The 15,064-nt window shown below is 36.1% G+C and overlaps 1 protein-coding gene across 4 annotated transcripts in view; it reads right to left on the bottom strand.

The window, feature by feature from the left end:
* Positions 1-15,064, bottom strand: part of CAMSAP2 (calmodulin regulated spectrin associated protein family member 2) — a 94,403-nt gene that overhangs the window by 14,496 nt on the left and 64,843 nt on the right. For all 4 annotated transcript variants that reach the window (XM_075508192.1, XM_075508193.1, XM_075508194.1 and 1 more), the window contains 4 exons: positions 6,822-6,915; positions 5,572-5,665; positions 1,180-1,250; positions 605-674 (listed from right to left, as the gene is read on the bottom strand). In XM_075508192.1, the coding sequence (XP_075364307.1) occupies positions 605-674; positions 1,180-1,250; positions 5,572-5,665; positions 6,822-6,915 (329 nt within the window). The remainder of the gene's footprint in view (positions 1-604; positions 675-1,179; positions 1,251-5,571; positions 5,666-6,821; positions 6,916-15,064) is intronic.

The raw sequence follows: 15,064 nt of genomic DNA, 5'->3' as shown, positions 1-15,064 counted from the left end.
AGAATACAACAACATTTTCTTTAGAGATAGCCAATGGTTTTTATTACTGCGGAATAAATTCTGGGCACTTTAGGAATATAGGAATTGCCATAGTAGATCAGAAGGAAAGTGTGAAAAGACACACAATTTACACTTACTGAATAACCCACCACTATAACTGTTACCATTTTAACTTTAATTTACACCCTACAGATCAAGAGTTTATGACCGGTCTAACTGAAAAACAAAACATTCAGCCTGATTGTTCTTACTATCCACAAAATAATACAAGTTTAAATACTACTGAGCTCATTAGCCATATGACTCTTACCACTTTTAGTTGACTGCAATAAGTAAATGCCAACATACTTAATGCCAACAATTCAAATATCTCAAATAGACCTTATTTAAATGTAAAAAATAGATTTATTTCTGAAGTTTGTTTCCTATTACCGAGTTCTTAATCCACGGTACAGTTTTCTCTTTCTTTTCCTACTTTTGCAAGTTGCTTACAAGAACTCTTATTACAGGATTCTGAAAATCCAAACTACAATGGAGCATTTATTACTATTTATGACCAATACATAATTATTTTTTAACCAACTCATATGGTAAGACTACTTACCTTTTTTCTTTGGGCCATGTCCCTACATACCCATCTACATAAGACATTGATGTGGACCTTCTGATGACTCCTAAGTGAAATTGAAATAGAACCCAAAGTAACTGCTATGAAAAATTATTTTAACATCACCTTCTGTTGCTTTAACAAATTAGTTTGTTTTACTACTTAGAACACTGTAATGGCAAAAAAAGTGTTTTTATATTGAGAATACAAGTAGAGCAACTGAGTCAATTTCATCCTGAATATACATTATACCCCTCATCCCTCAAACAACTTACTATTTAGTAAAATATACTACAAAGACTACTAAAATATACTACAAATACTTGTTGTAAGCCATATCCCACATAATCAAGACAGAAGTCAAATTAAAAAAATATACACAAGAGGTACAAACACAAACTTCCCATTTGTACATTATATAAAATACAGAACTCATTCATTAGCCTTTCATGTAAAGCTCTCCCAGTAATTTCTGCATAAATAACGTTTGAATAAATACAAGCAAGATAGCAATTTACTCAGAAGATGACACCTTGTCTCATTGCCTCTTCCACCCATTTGTAAATTGTTACCTGGAACAGACGAATAAGGCTGCTGGGGTGTATGCAGTTGGTGAGATGGTGTGTAAGTTGGACTTTCCAATCTACAAAGCAAGAGACATTCACTTAGAAGTAATACATCAAAAGCCACATTACAAAAGGGCAACCAGACTTCATGTCCTGGGCCAACACAAAAACAGATTTATTTTTTGTGACAGGGAGGAAACTGAGGTATAATTCTCTTCTTGAAATATTAATTTATTAACTAAAAGAGAACACTGTTATTACCTTTAACTGGACCTAATATAGACAGACACAAAAAGTCAAAAAGGTATTTCTCCTACACAGAGAGCCACAGAGTGGCGTTAGTTTTGTTAACATACTTGTGTCCTGACTTCTTTCATGTAAATGTCATTATTAGAAGGTTCTCGTTTTTTAGGTTTGATTTTAGCAAAACCCCCAAATATAAACATGAACAAAATGAGGCAGTTCCTACTGGCCTCAAAACCGAGTTGACTGCAGCTAATATCACATACTTTTCATGCATCTCTCTTTTCACTTGCTTAGTCTGAAACTTCTACTTTGTGTCTGGACTGCAATATGCACTAGAAGTGGATAAAGGAGATTTTGTGATAGACATGACTTTATAAATATAAAAATATATTCACCACTAAAACAGTAATTACAAAGATTTCCTCTGTTTCCACTTACAACAGATACTTTTTTTTGGTTCATAGAGAAGGCCTGTAATAGACTAGTTGTGTTAATCCAGAATAGGATTAACATAATCCAATGTTTCGATCAAGGTGCTTCTTCAGGATCAGGACAAAGACACATGCATAAAGACGCATGCATTTGTATGTAAAACACTTCTAAAGAAGCCAGACTTCAAAACCACGCTGGATTAAATCCTTTCATGTTTTGAACTTTGTTCACTGAGTTGAAGAGCACACTCCCAAACTCCCTTTTTTCAATCTGTAATTTTCAAAATATTTGTTCAGTGCTTTTATAGTTTATATACAGTATGCCTGTCCTGGTTTCAGTTGAGATAGAGTTAATTTTCTTTATAGTGGCTGGTATGGGGCTATGTTTTGGATTTGTGCTGAAGACAGTGTTGATAATACAGAGATGTTTTAGTTGTTGCTGCACTAGTCAAGGACTTTTCAGCTTCCCGTGCTCTGCCAGGTGCAGAAGCAGCTGGGAGGGGACGCAGCCAGGAGAGTTGATCCAAACTGACCAAAGGGCTATTCCATACCACATGACGTCATGCTCAGTATATAAAGCTGGGGAAGAAGAAGGAAGGGGGGACATTTGGAGTGATGGTGTTTGTCTTCCCAAGTAACCGTTACGCGTGATGGAGCCCTGCTTTCCTGGAGATGGCTGAACACCTGCCTGACCATGGGAAGTAGTGAATTAATTCCTTGCTTTGTTTTGCTTGCGTGCGCGGCTTTTGCTTTACCTATTAAACTGTTTTTATCTCAACCCTCAAGTTTTCTTACTTTTGCTCTTCCGATTCTCTCCCCCATCCCACCGAGGGGGAGTGAGAGAGCAGCTGCGTGGTGCTTAGTTGCCGGCTGGGGCTAAACCACGACAATGTCATAGAAATGTTTCTAAATAATATTTGTGGGAAGGATATTCACATCAATTTAAGAAAAATATTGTTGTTTTACAATCTACAAAAGCATCTTTCATAAGTATATGTATTAAATTATTCAAAATAGGTTCTCATAAATTCCTGATTTTTTGTGTTAATAACACTACACACTAGCTACATGACATGTCTGTTTTAAATGGCATTTGAGATTTCTGTGAAAATTTTAAAATCATAGATATAATGTCTATAAATTATCTTAAAAGAAAAGCATGCTTTCAAAATTTCATCCAGCAGCCTGTGAAAATTTGCTACCACAAAGAAAATCTATACACTTCATTTTCCCTCAAGAAAAGACTGATTTTGGCACCATGACTGTGGCTCCATGGCAACCTCAGACATCGTAACTGCTCACCACCACAGTCCCACTCCCTCCTCTGTATTGGATCTGGCTCTCCATCCGATCCCCTGAGTCATTTCAACAACTTAGGCCAGCAGAAAAACATTCACTTTTTCCGACTGGGTTAGTTTTTTCTGTCTTTGTGCACTGAAATGACAATGTCAAACACTCAAGGGGGCAGGAACACGCAGTCGGGACAAGGAGGAAGGCCAGGACCACAGCATCCTGCAGTCAGGTCCGTTCTGCCAGGGAAGCTGCAGCTTGTGTGTTAGATTCCTACCATCTGAGATAACTTCTTAGGCCCCTCCTTTGCCCTGCAATGCACTGAAGTATCATCAAGTTGGATGAAGTTCACTGGTTTATGAGGAAAGATATAGCTCTTTCTATTACTCACGGATTGCTCTCATAAAACTCCAACACAAAACCATATCCATCACTTGTAAAGACACTAAAACAGTGTTGTGATGAGCTAGTACAATATGCGATCCACCACCCATAAGGAGTTCACAATGATTCTTACTATATCTCAAAACATGTCTCGGGAAACGTGAGCAATATTACAAAACACATTGGTGGCAACTTACAAACTGGATAGTTAAATTTGAAATGGTAATGGCACTAAGAAACATAAAGGCTTCTCTAAGTGTTAATGAATTGAATTCAGATGCTTATCGTAAAACTTCCAATCAGTTCTCTTCAGTTTAGAGCCCAAAACCATATGCACAAAGTACACACATTTAGAGAAAAGGCAGATTTATTTGGATGAAAAAGATACTATGTTACTGACAGAATTTGTCAGAGCAGTGATAAATGCATGGTTAATGGCTTCAGCTGTTGGGATTTTTTTACAGAGTCAAGGCTACAGATAGACTTCTCTTGTATTGTTGTCCAGTATTCATCTACTAACTTCCTTTACATTTGAAGAAAATCTTCTCCACAGTGACCACTACAGCACAAGAATAAGTATGGCACAGAACTCTGTGTTTCTTTGGTTTAATTCGTTTTTAAGTGTAACTGGCATATGAATTACTATCTTCATAGAACTTCTAAAAGATAAGTCACTGAAGTTTTGTTCATGAAGGGCTCTAAAAGGGGGACATCAGGTTAGAAGCCACATACAAATAGTGATTTTTACTGCAAACCTTTCTTTGTTCTGTAGGACAGACATAGTTACAAGCCCTTTGTTGGACTGCTTGCAGTGGCTTTGCAAGGTGCGAATGGCCTTGGGAACCCCTGTTCTAAAAGGTACCATTTCTTGTTCTCCTGGCTATATGCACAGTTTACACTAAAACAACTTCATTGTCTACAAGGAAAACACTTCAGATACACACAAGAAAAACAGATTCGGAATCACAGCATTTAATGATAGTAAGAAATATTACTCCCTGATTAAAGTCAGCAGATTCCTAAATACTAAAACAAACAAACAAACCAAACAAAAAACCCCACCAAACCCCCAAACCAACGAAACACTCCCACCCCCCACCCCCCCAAAGCCAACAGAAAAGGCTCAACCGGATTAGCTGAGTTGGCAGCCAACAATTTGCTGAATATCCAATTAAAATGCTAATTTTATCCTTCTCATCTGAGTTAGTTCAGACACAATCAATAAATCTTTGCTCCCAAATTATAAATATAATGCAATGCTACCCCTCATCCGCTACGTTCAGATCAGATGAATGGAAGGCTTTCTTTACCCTGTCAAAAGAAAGATTAAAAAGAAGGCCTAACGTGCAATTTCTGCCTCTTATCAAATGTATGATCAGCTAGAGAACACAAGGGAAACAGAATGTTTTTATATTGCTTCCAAATCTGTAACAGTAATACTAAAAATAATGTTTCACATATATTTGCAAAAAATACAAATAATGCAAAACTATTTAATAAAGCAGTTAGCTTTCCATTCTTGATGCTCACAAGAGTTGGGAAGTTCATCATAGCCTAAGTATTTATTTTTACCTATTTGATCTTCATGGTACTTAAGTAACATAATCAGACCAAACTAAAACCATCACTCAGTGGTTTTCTTGCTGTTAGCTTAGTTTACTTTCTTTGTAATTTTTGGAAAATTTGCTGTGAATTCCAGAAAAATAGCTCTTTCAGAGCAGACTTGGTCAGCAGCCCCACATGAAATTGAATAGTACAAGGAGGCCATGTGACACTTCTCTGCTGAAGGGTAAGGGTTGTTTTGGAAACTGGTAAGACAACAGTGCTCTGTCCAAGTGGCAAACATGAACATGTTGCCTGCCATGCAACGGGGCAGTGAGGAAAATAGCTGAACTACAGGATATTCCACAAAATTCTACACATTATATTTGGTAACTCAATCCTTGAGCATTGCAAAAAGGCAACAAAACTAAATAAAAAAACTGTGTTTGATTTTCAATAGAAAGGAGAAGATTGTGAAACAGTACTAGTGATTCTCTGGCATTACCTGGCTACGAAATCAGAACCAGATGGGCTATCCACATAATTTCTTCTGTTAGCATTCAAGCTGTGAGCAGAAGCTGCATCTTTTGCAGGTTCAGCTGCCAGGAAGAACAAAGCTCAAGTTATTATAGTTTAGTATTTAGTTAAAATCCATAGTAGAAAAGCTGTCTGAAATAATCTGTCTATAATCCATAGTAGAAAATCTATAATCCATCTAATCTATAATCCATAGTAGAAAAGCTGTCCGAAGTAATGATTTCCAAAGATTGAAAGAATTTTCATTGTTTCCATTATTTAGATTAAACCCAATTACTTCCTTTCAGCTTTACCTCCTTCAAAGTTGCAATATTGGCACTAATTAAGGGAATGGAGAATGAAAAAAATTACTAGAAAAGGCAAGGGGAGAAATCGTAAATAAAAAAACCTGAAAAAGAGCTACAAAATTAAAAGCAAGCAATCTTTTTAGCCAAAATAAATATTCTTCTTCTGGAAGAAATTTTTCTGATAAATTTTTTTTTCCCAAAACTCTTAGACTGACTTTTCAGCTGTAAAATAGTATTTTTCTCATATCCTACATTAGTTAGCAATATTTAAAAGATTTAAATTAGATTTGTATGTGCTATAAAGCATATAAATGAAAAAAAAGGTATAAAAGCCACACAATGAAAATCTCTTCCTAGCTCTTGGAGAGAGAATCACAGCACTACTGTATGAACGTTTAAGTTACCATGACTCTATACTCATTAACAGATCTCAAGATCTACCTCAGAGGTGGATTTTTAAATTTGAGAATTTACTGATCAAAGACTGTGCCTTCGCACCCAGGTACAAAATGCAATTTTACAATTAACTATCTGTCCACTTTCTCCAGATTTATGTTACTTTCTCGTGGTATCTTCTCCTCAGCAATACAAGCTCTTCAGGCTAAATTCTGTTCTTGGCTCCTTGTTATGTTTATAATCCCTGCATGAGCATCAATGGATTCTAGGCTTGTTTAGGTCAGGAAAATTTTCAAGTGATTATACCACAACAATTTACATGTATTTTTGTTAATAGACAACAAAATCTAATTATGATTTATGAGATGAGATGAAGATTAACACAAGGAAAGAGTACTTTGCTCCTTCTTTAAGGGGGTTGTACACCACCAAATCCTGTTAACTAAAATATTCACTGTATTTGTGAACACAATGGCAACCTGTACACATACATATTAAAAACATGCATATTAAAACTGATCCTTAAAATAATTACCTTGGGGATGCACAACAACACGAGGTTGTACAAATGATGGCTTCACCACCTCAAACCACCAGAACAATTCTGCCATGAACACCATGTAGTTGCTCTACAGAAAAAGAGAGAGAGAGAGAGAGAGAGAGAAATTTATGTTAAAACACAAGCCTGCAAATAAATAGATTAAGTAGCATTCGGGATATGCCTCTGCATTTCATCCAGTTTACATTCTCTTCTCTACTGATTTCTTAGAAAACAAGATCAGTAAGACTGATCTGCAGCACCAACTATCTAATACACATAACTTGACCAGATTGCAACCCTTTGGGTTGAAATGTTTAATAATGAACATATGCTCAGGCCTGATGTCTTGCAGGCAAGGCAGACAGGTACAGGATGGGTGGAAAAAAAGATGCCTGTCAAACAGATTAGCCATTTCCATACAAAAAAAGAGTAGTGAAAATCCCATTGTTTTGCAAGGCTAGGCAATAAAATTTTCAGAGCTTTTTAACTTGAAAAACTCTGGTAGCCCTTAGTTTTAATGTAGGAATTTTGAATCTGATTTAGGCCTTTGTGTCAAGCATGTGCTTTCTCCTGTATTTGTGAAGATCTACCCAAATGTACAAGCCTTTAATGCAAAACAAAAACCAGCAGCAGAGTTTGTTCAATGCATGTTGGAACAAGGTTTTAGCTCCAAAGATTTATGCACACTTAATATATTGTTGATACATCTCCCTGCTATATTTTCCCATTACAAAGCTATGAAACACAGAAGTGTGGGAACCATCAAACACAAGGGGAAAAACAAGTGAAAAGGAAGAAACAACTGGTGACATGAACTGCAACAAAAGAAATCAATAGAGAGGAAAACCAGGCAGAAGCAGTAGCAGCAGTTTCTGCTGCAAGAGTATATAATAAGGAGTGCAAAAAGACCAGAAGGTTTGTTGACTGTGGAGGCCAAGGAGTTCAGAGGCCAAATGATCACGGTCCTAAGCTGCTACATCCATATGGTTCGATGCTATCTAGAAATACCAACTGAATGAGATCAACAAGCATCCAGGGAGCTGACTCAAGCAGGTGAACAGACTTGTGTCACCAGTCTTATGAAGTCTGAAAATGTAAACAGTACAAACCGCTACTTATGTGTTAAATTGGGAAACCATAATTAAACAACTTTTTAAAAGTTTGTTTATAAAGGTCTTTCTGCAATAAAACCCGATAATGTCTAGCTAACCATACTTAAAAAAGCAAGTGTCCTTAGTCACTTTTTCATGTCATTAACACTGAATAATTTCAAATATCTAGTTTATTTTCTCCACTTTATGCTATTTTTATTTAACATTTCACACAGCTTAAATGGGAAAATATAAATTAAGAAACTTATTGGTTTAATTTTTACAGACTAACACCACCACCAAGAGCACTTGCAACTTATAAACTAATGTTGAAACCCAGAAATGTATTTACATGTGACCTTTTTTAAAAATAAAGCTTTCTTACTCTTTGGTCCTATAAAACTTTCTGTACTTGAGAAGATTAGCATTCTTACACTAACCTATTAGATGATATCTCTCTTTTTATATTTCTTTGAGAATGAAATCAAGTGAAAATAGTTGTTCAGGGAAAGTGGGAATTTATTTAATTATTTGCTTCAGGGAAGAGTTTCAAAGGAAAGCAATGTCTTGTCTGAGTTTTGTGGCAACACAAAGAAATCAGAGCTGATTTAGGAAAAAAGCAAACAATTACCTAATTTTGCCCTTTTTTGTTTCTTTTAAACAAAGATTGGGAAAAATCTGCTGGTAAATAAAAGATGTTAGTTGAGTACATAATGTTACATGGCACGGGACAGAATTCTTAAACCTATTCACAATAAAACCCACGGCTTGCTGTGGCTGTCTTTACTTGCTTTGGCTTCTGCCATTGCTAAACTGTTGCGGGAAACGGGGTACAGTGCCAGGTGGACCTTTGGTTTGATCAAGGACAGCTGTTACTTTGTTTTTTAGAATGGAGTCAGCTTCTACATTTTCTATATGATTGAAGATGATCTTCAGTATAGACTTTGCTATTATAGATATCAATAGAGCAATCATTATACACATGAAACATTCTGATTAGCAGAGCATGGGACATTTTTCTAATTTTTAGCCCTTTGTTAGCAATAAGACCTTCCTTTGGCTCCAAGAAAACCTTGCTGCAGATTAAGAATTGCATTTGGGCTCCTGAAATAAATGCATATAGTCTTTAAAAATTAGTTTGAACTTACAAATAATTTACTCATTCAATTTCACAGAACTCTGTAGGAAAGAGACCTACATATTAACACGTATGTTATTTCTTTTCTGAAGGATTTTAGAAAAATGAGGGGTATTAAATATCAGCTAACAAATTGCAGAGTTAAAAGAGTATAGCAAATGATTTAGTTGACAGTTCTTTAACAAAGTAAGACAAATGCTGAGAAAGTTAAACCAGCAGTACACAGTTTCTATTTTAACTTCTTCTTTCTCCAATGAAGAAATTTTCTGGCTGATTCAGGAATGTAGGGCTGCAAAGTCTGTAAGTCTTCTGTTGTCAATTTACCAGCTAGAGGAGGAAAATCTAAGCAGAAAGGTGAAACTTTTTGTGATCCAGTAGGAAACAGAAGAAAAACTGCTTTGTATTCTGTGATGGACCCATTAACTTTCCATGGCATAGCTACATAAATAGGCAAGATTGCTCACATTCAGATTGCTCACATTCAATGTTTAACTCTATATTTAAGCACACTTGGTGTACGCCCATGGAGGATGTACTCAAATTAAAAACTGTATCCAGACTATGTAACACTTCCATTTAAGACTTGTGACAGCTTCACTATGTTTTCAGTCCCTCAGATGTCAAATTCCATTGTTGCATTAGTTTTGTTGCCTTAAAAATACATACCTCAAATCTTGGAGTGCAAGCAAACGTTTGACAAAAATTCTAAACAAAATGCCATTTTATTTCAGAAACAAACCACAAGCATTAGGGGTAAGAATATCTTTTCAAAATAAACAAAAATGTTTAATAATACTGAGAGAACCTCAATTCTGTATCAGTAAATTTGAAAATATAGTTTTAAATAGCTATTTGGCACTTTTGATTAATATTTATTTTTCCTGAATATTTCTAATGTAGATAAGCCTTTACTCCAGCAAAGGGATACTCTTAGACTGAAAGCTGCTCATACACTTTAGTATATGGTGAAGGGATCAGCCAGATGTTCCCATAGTTATTACATACAAGCTATAAATAGACTAGGAAAAATGCTGTCTCTGCTTATTCAGCACAACAGAACTGCATGAGGAAAAGTTTATAGCAAAATCTTTTCCATTCAAAGAAAATGTTAAGCACAGCGTTTTGGTTTCATTAGGAAGCAATACACATTAAAAAAAAATCAGATATACTTCTCAGACAAAATATGATTTTTAATACTGTAATTTCTAAATATTACAATTTCTCCAATTTTCTCTTTATATTTCCCCCTCCCCTTACCTCCCCTCAAACTTTCACATTTTTAACTTGAATTTTTTTACTACAAAAAATGAATTATAAAATGTTCTAATCATAGCTTTGTCCCCATCTGAAATAATACTGTATTTAAATACTCCAATTTCTTATGTTTATGTTGAAATGCTGCATTTAATAGTGTGACTATTTTATGAAGGACTCAAATATTCCTTCTGAGAATATCTTCTATGCAGTCCTGAGCTGCTGCAAGATAGCTTGTTTTTCCAAAAATCACCGAAGCAGTATTTACTGAATTAAAAATGAAACTGTTGGCTGCACAGCCTGCTTAGAACTGAGGCTACTTTAGATGTTTGATGGTGAAACATCATGATGGAAACCGCATTTTCTCTCAAGTTATTTTTAGTCAGAAAGGGATGTTAGTAATAATGATCAAAGGGGAAGACTGATGATCAGTAACTTAATTTTTTGGAAAAACTAACTGTGGGTCTGTAGTAATCCTGCTACCCAGGGCTAGAAAGAATGTAGATATTATTTCCACAGATTTTGCCTTGATTATGGCAACAGAAGTTCTAATAGCTTGTCACACGATTATCACATGCACTTATACACAAAAATATTCAGCAGCATAACAGTATTTTAATAGTACTAAAAAATAACTAATCTCTGAACAGTTCAGACTGGTTCAAAACCACTGAACAGCAGATGGCAGACTTGCAGCTTCATAGATGCTTTTATTTGCTAAACACTGATTTAATTTTTTTCAATTTGATCTTTGCAGACTGTTCATTAGTTGTACGTAGTCAGCTGTACTACTGGCTACATTTTAGCTATTGCATCTTTTGGTACTGTACAATAAAAATTCTTCTGTTTAACAGATTCTGGAAGATCACCTTTTGAAAAAAAAAAAATTCCCATATTCTGAGTATAAAATCTAAAGTCATTACTTGCTTCTGTATCAAAGGGAGATATAAGCTAGCTTGTTTTATAAATTTTTATACAAAAAAGATAAATTATTTTCTTTAATATTTCTATTCCACCTCCACAATTTTAAAATAACAATTTTTAAATCAAATTAGCTAACAGAAATAGTACATCCAATCTTGCTACTTAAAATAAATCATATCCTTCTGATATTTATAGATTTTAGATCTGCATATTTACAGAATAATAACTACAAGGTCATATATACAAATGATAGAAATCATTTGTAATCAGGCTTGAATCCACTAAAATTGAATACAAAAGCAGCCATAGATGCTTTTAGGAATTTTCTCAAAACAAACATAAGAATACACTGTAAAATTTATATCACAATGCACATTAAAATCTCTGTTCAGTAGGCCAGGAAAGTAAGTTACCTCAAATGCAAATCCATAGTTTATATGTTATAAAAGTGCCAACATAAACGTGTCAAGACTGAATTGGAGTGTTTCAAATGCTCTGGAGAAGGCCAAGTTACAGTTCTGTGTATGATCCATGCACTACCAGTTTGTCATATCTCCTGCCACAGGTTAATAAATGCCACAACAATTCAAGTTGAAAACTCCAGTATGTCTTATTTCAGACCAGAACAAAGAAGTGGGAAAATGCGCCGATTAACATTAGTGAAAGCAAACCACGCTCCTTCCCTTTAAACAATGAGTCAGGAACATTTGGTCCCTCACAGGAGAGAAACCTTCTCTTAAAGGACTGTTCCCTGGTTGAATCTTCCTTTTCATTCCTGATCCTGAATCCTTTTAAACCAGTCAGATGGGAATCAAATCCCTGGACCAACCCCCACCATACATACCTAACTGCCTCAGCAAACAGCCAGCTGCTCTCCCAGGTCCTTAACGAATCTGTATGCACACTTACAGGGACTTCAATTGCAAATTCAGGCTTGGGTTAGCAGCCTGATTGGCAGTGCTTTTTTTCATTGTGATTGGAGGGAAAGCTGTACAACATGTGCGGACATAGTGTAGCCCTTAATTTCTAGGATTTATCTATGTGATGTATTTGAAAACCATTCTTCCTGTCTTGGAGGACATGGTGCTGATTATAGCTTCTGCTTACGTTGTTTGCAAAGTTACCATCAACATTATATCAGAAAGTGCAAGTATTCAAAACTGCTCAAGTGAAATAAATATTTTTAATGTAAAGCAATCCTTTAGGTATTATATTCTTCTGTTCAATTCAGCAGTGAAAAAAAAAAAAAAGGAAGTTCTGGAACCAGCCTCTCCGTCTGGCCTACTAGGCCTTTGACAGTGCAAATGTTTATTCTGTCTGCTCTGGTTAGTAACTAAGTGCAAAAATAAGGTAGCTATTCCACGTGCTTAGTTGTGATTCTGCAGTTTAGAGTCTGGCCCACATTTAGGTCAGAGGAATGCCCTTCACAGACAAGAAACAGCAATCCTCTCTCAGACTTGATTCATTTCACATTCAGAAAACTTTCATTCTGAATAAATGTGCCTTCTGCATGAGTTTAGGTGAACAGACTCTACAGTTATCAGGAAACAGCAGCCAAAGAAAGGAAGCATCCATGCTGAGGGGCAGCACATAAGTCTCCCAAGAACTGAGAGACTGCAGAGACTTGTGGCCCTGTTGAATCCCCAAGCACCCACACATTCAGAACAGCAGGACTCTGCCAGATCTGTACAAGGCCATCAGCACACGCTAGTGTCAACAACAGGTTGTAGAACCCTAACAGCGCCCACAAGGGCAGTAGCTGTTACATGCAGACAAAGAGTACATCATTATATGTATATACACACCTGAAGAGAAAGGTGAACCCCTTGAGAGACTTTCTGGACACCTTCCCAAAAGCCACTGGTGGGCCAGTATGACCCCCTGCTTCTGGGAGGCCACTGGGTTGGCCTCCAACCCAGTAAAAATGACTGAGTGAGTGAGTGTGTGTGTGTGTGAACTGTGCGAGCAGATGAATGCATTATGTGAATGGTTATCTCTTATTAATAATAGATTCATTCTATTAATAATAGCAATTGAATTAATAAAAGGTGTTCTAATATTGGTTGTGATCTGCATCTCACCCTGACTCAATCCTCTGTCAATGAAAAAGGAATGTACAACAATAGTTGTACATTAAATGAGTAGCACAAGTTTAGGATCACTATTTAAAAAAAAAATAAAAAAGAACAAAACAAACCACACATTTTTGAAGGCTCAGATAAAGGAACACTTACAAAAGACAATAATTGCGTGTCAGTTGATTCAATGCCAAGTTCCTATGTGAGCTCTCAAATCATGGCAAACATCAAATGATTCAAGCTGTCAGTATCCTCTTTGACAGTTAACCTCATAAATTACTTGTTCCTAGGTCTGAACCCTATGGTCCTACTAGAATAGAATAAACTGGCAGAGAATGACCTAAAAATATCAAGAATATAACCAAACGCAACCAAAGATGTGTTTTTCCTCTTTTAGAAATACTTTCAACATATATCTCGCATGACAAATGGAACATGTGAGATACATTTTTTTCTTCCTATTCAGGGACCATACAGGCCCCTTACAACATCCTTTCAGGAATTATACATTCCGTAAGACCTTTATTCAAGCCACAAATGCTACACACTGACTATTGCATTGCAGTGCTAATCAACTGTTGGGCCAAAGCAATAAAGAAGTCTTTACTCTTCTGCAGGGTGGTTTGTGCTTCCTGTGATGGCACTTCATGCAAATTCTTCTATTTCTACAAATGTGTTCTTTGGATAAGCAGAACATGTGGGTGTCAAGACACAATAAAACAGCTCTTTCAGTTCTATGTAAGTTCCCAGATACAGGTGAAGAACAAGATATTTAAAAAAAAAAAATCCTGTCTCAGGATAAAACTGCTTACAGGAGAAGGGAAGAGGGAGGATCAGGGCAAAAAAGCAATCTGCACAACTAAAGAGAGATCCAAGATTTTCTATTCTTTCCTCTTGTTAAATATGCAGGGAGGATTCAGAAAATATTGTTATTATTTGTATGTAAATATTGTGATTATTTGTATGTAATTTGTATCTCTACTTGTGTTTGCCTGTCTCAAAGGAAAACAACCAGGAACCAGTATGGTCCCTTGGTAGTGCCTCAAGCATCCATGGAATGTACTCAAATATTTTTTTCTTTAACATCAGTAGCTCTGCCTTAGTAAACATCTTATGAAGAACTTCACAAATGTATTTTTCTCAGTGGAGGAGAAATGGGCAAGTGAGAAGCAACAAAACTTACTTTCTGCTTCATTTGATTGTGACACATTAAAGCTGTCTAGAAGTCCAGACAAAGCTTATCTCTCCTCCGTGCTAAAACAGAACTAAGCCAACAGTTTCATCTGCTGCAAAATCTGAGAGCCTGTATCAAAGACTCCGGATGCTTGTCAAGTGGTTTTAAATTAATCTTTGTTTCTGGGCATTTTGATGGGAAAGCCAAAAGTGGGCACAATCACTTTGGTTCTGCACTAAATTTCTGTATCATATACTATCTACAACCTACCTTGATTTAACATAACAGGACAGTGCAGTGTGCCCAGGAAAGAATGTAAGGTATGCACTTTGTGCTTGATCACTTTAAAAGAAAGAGGCTCCGCTCCCTTCCTTCTCAAGGACTAGCATGAAGTCAGGATACCTAGCGTAATTTCTAGGACCACACAAGGCACAGTACTGTCATTCCAAAAACTCAGCTGTAATTTTTTCTTGAGGCTTTTTCCACTACTGTATCAGCAGTTTGGTTCTCTTTATTCTTTCTGTCACCGCTATGAATGTAACAGACTTTTAACCATAGTGCCACCTACTGTGCAGTAT

The sequence above is a fragment of the Mycteria americana genome, chromosome 7 (genome assembly GCF_035582795.1).
Source record: "Mycteria americana isolate JAX WOST 10 ecotype Jacksonville Zoo and Gardens chromosome 7, USCA_MyAme_1.0, whole genome shotgun sequence".
Taxonomy (NCBI): domain Eukaryota; kingdom Metazoa; phylum Chordata; class Aves; order Ciconiiformes; family Ciconiidae; genus Mycteria; species Mycteria americana.
The sequence above is the reverse complement of the archived record's forward strand: the minus strand, read 5'-3'. Positions and strand labels throughout refer to the sequence as shown.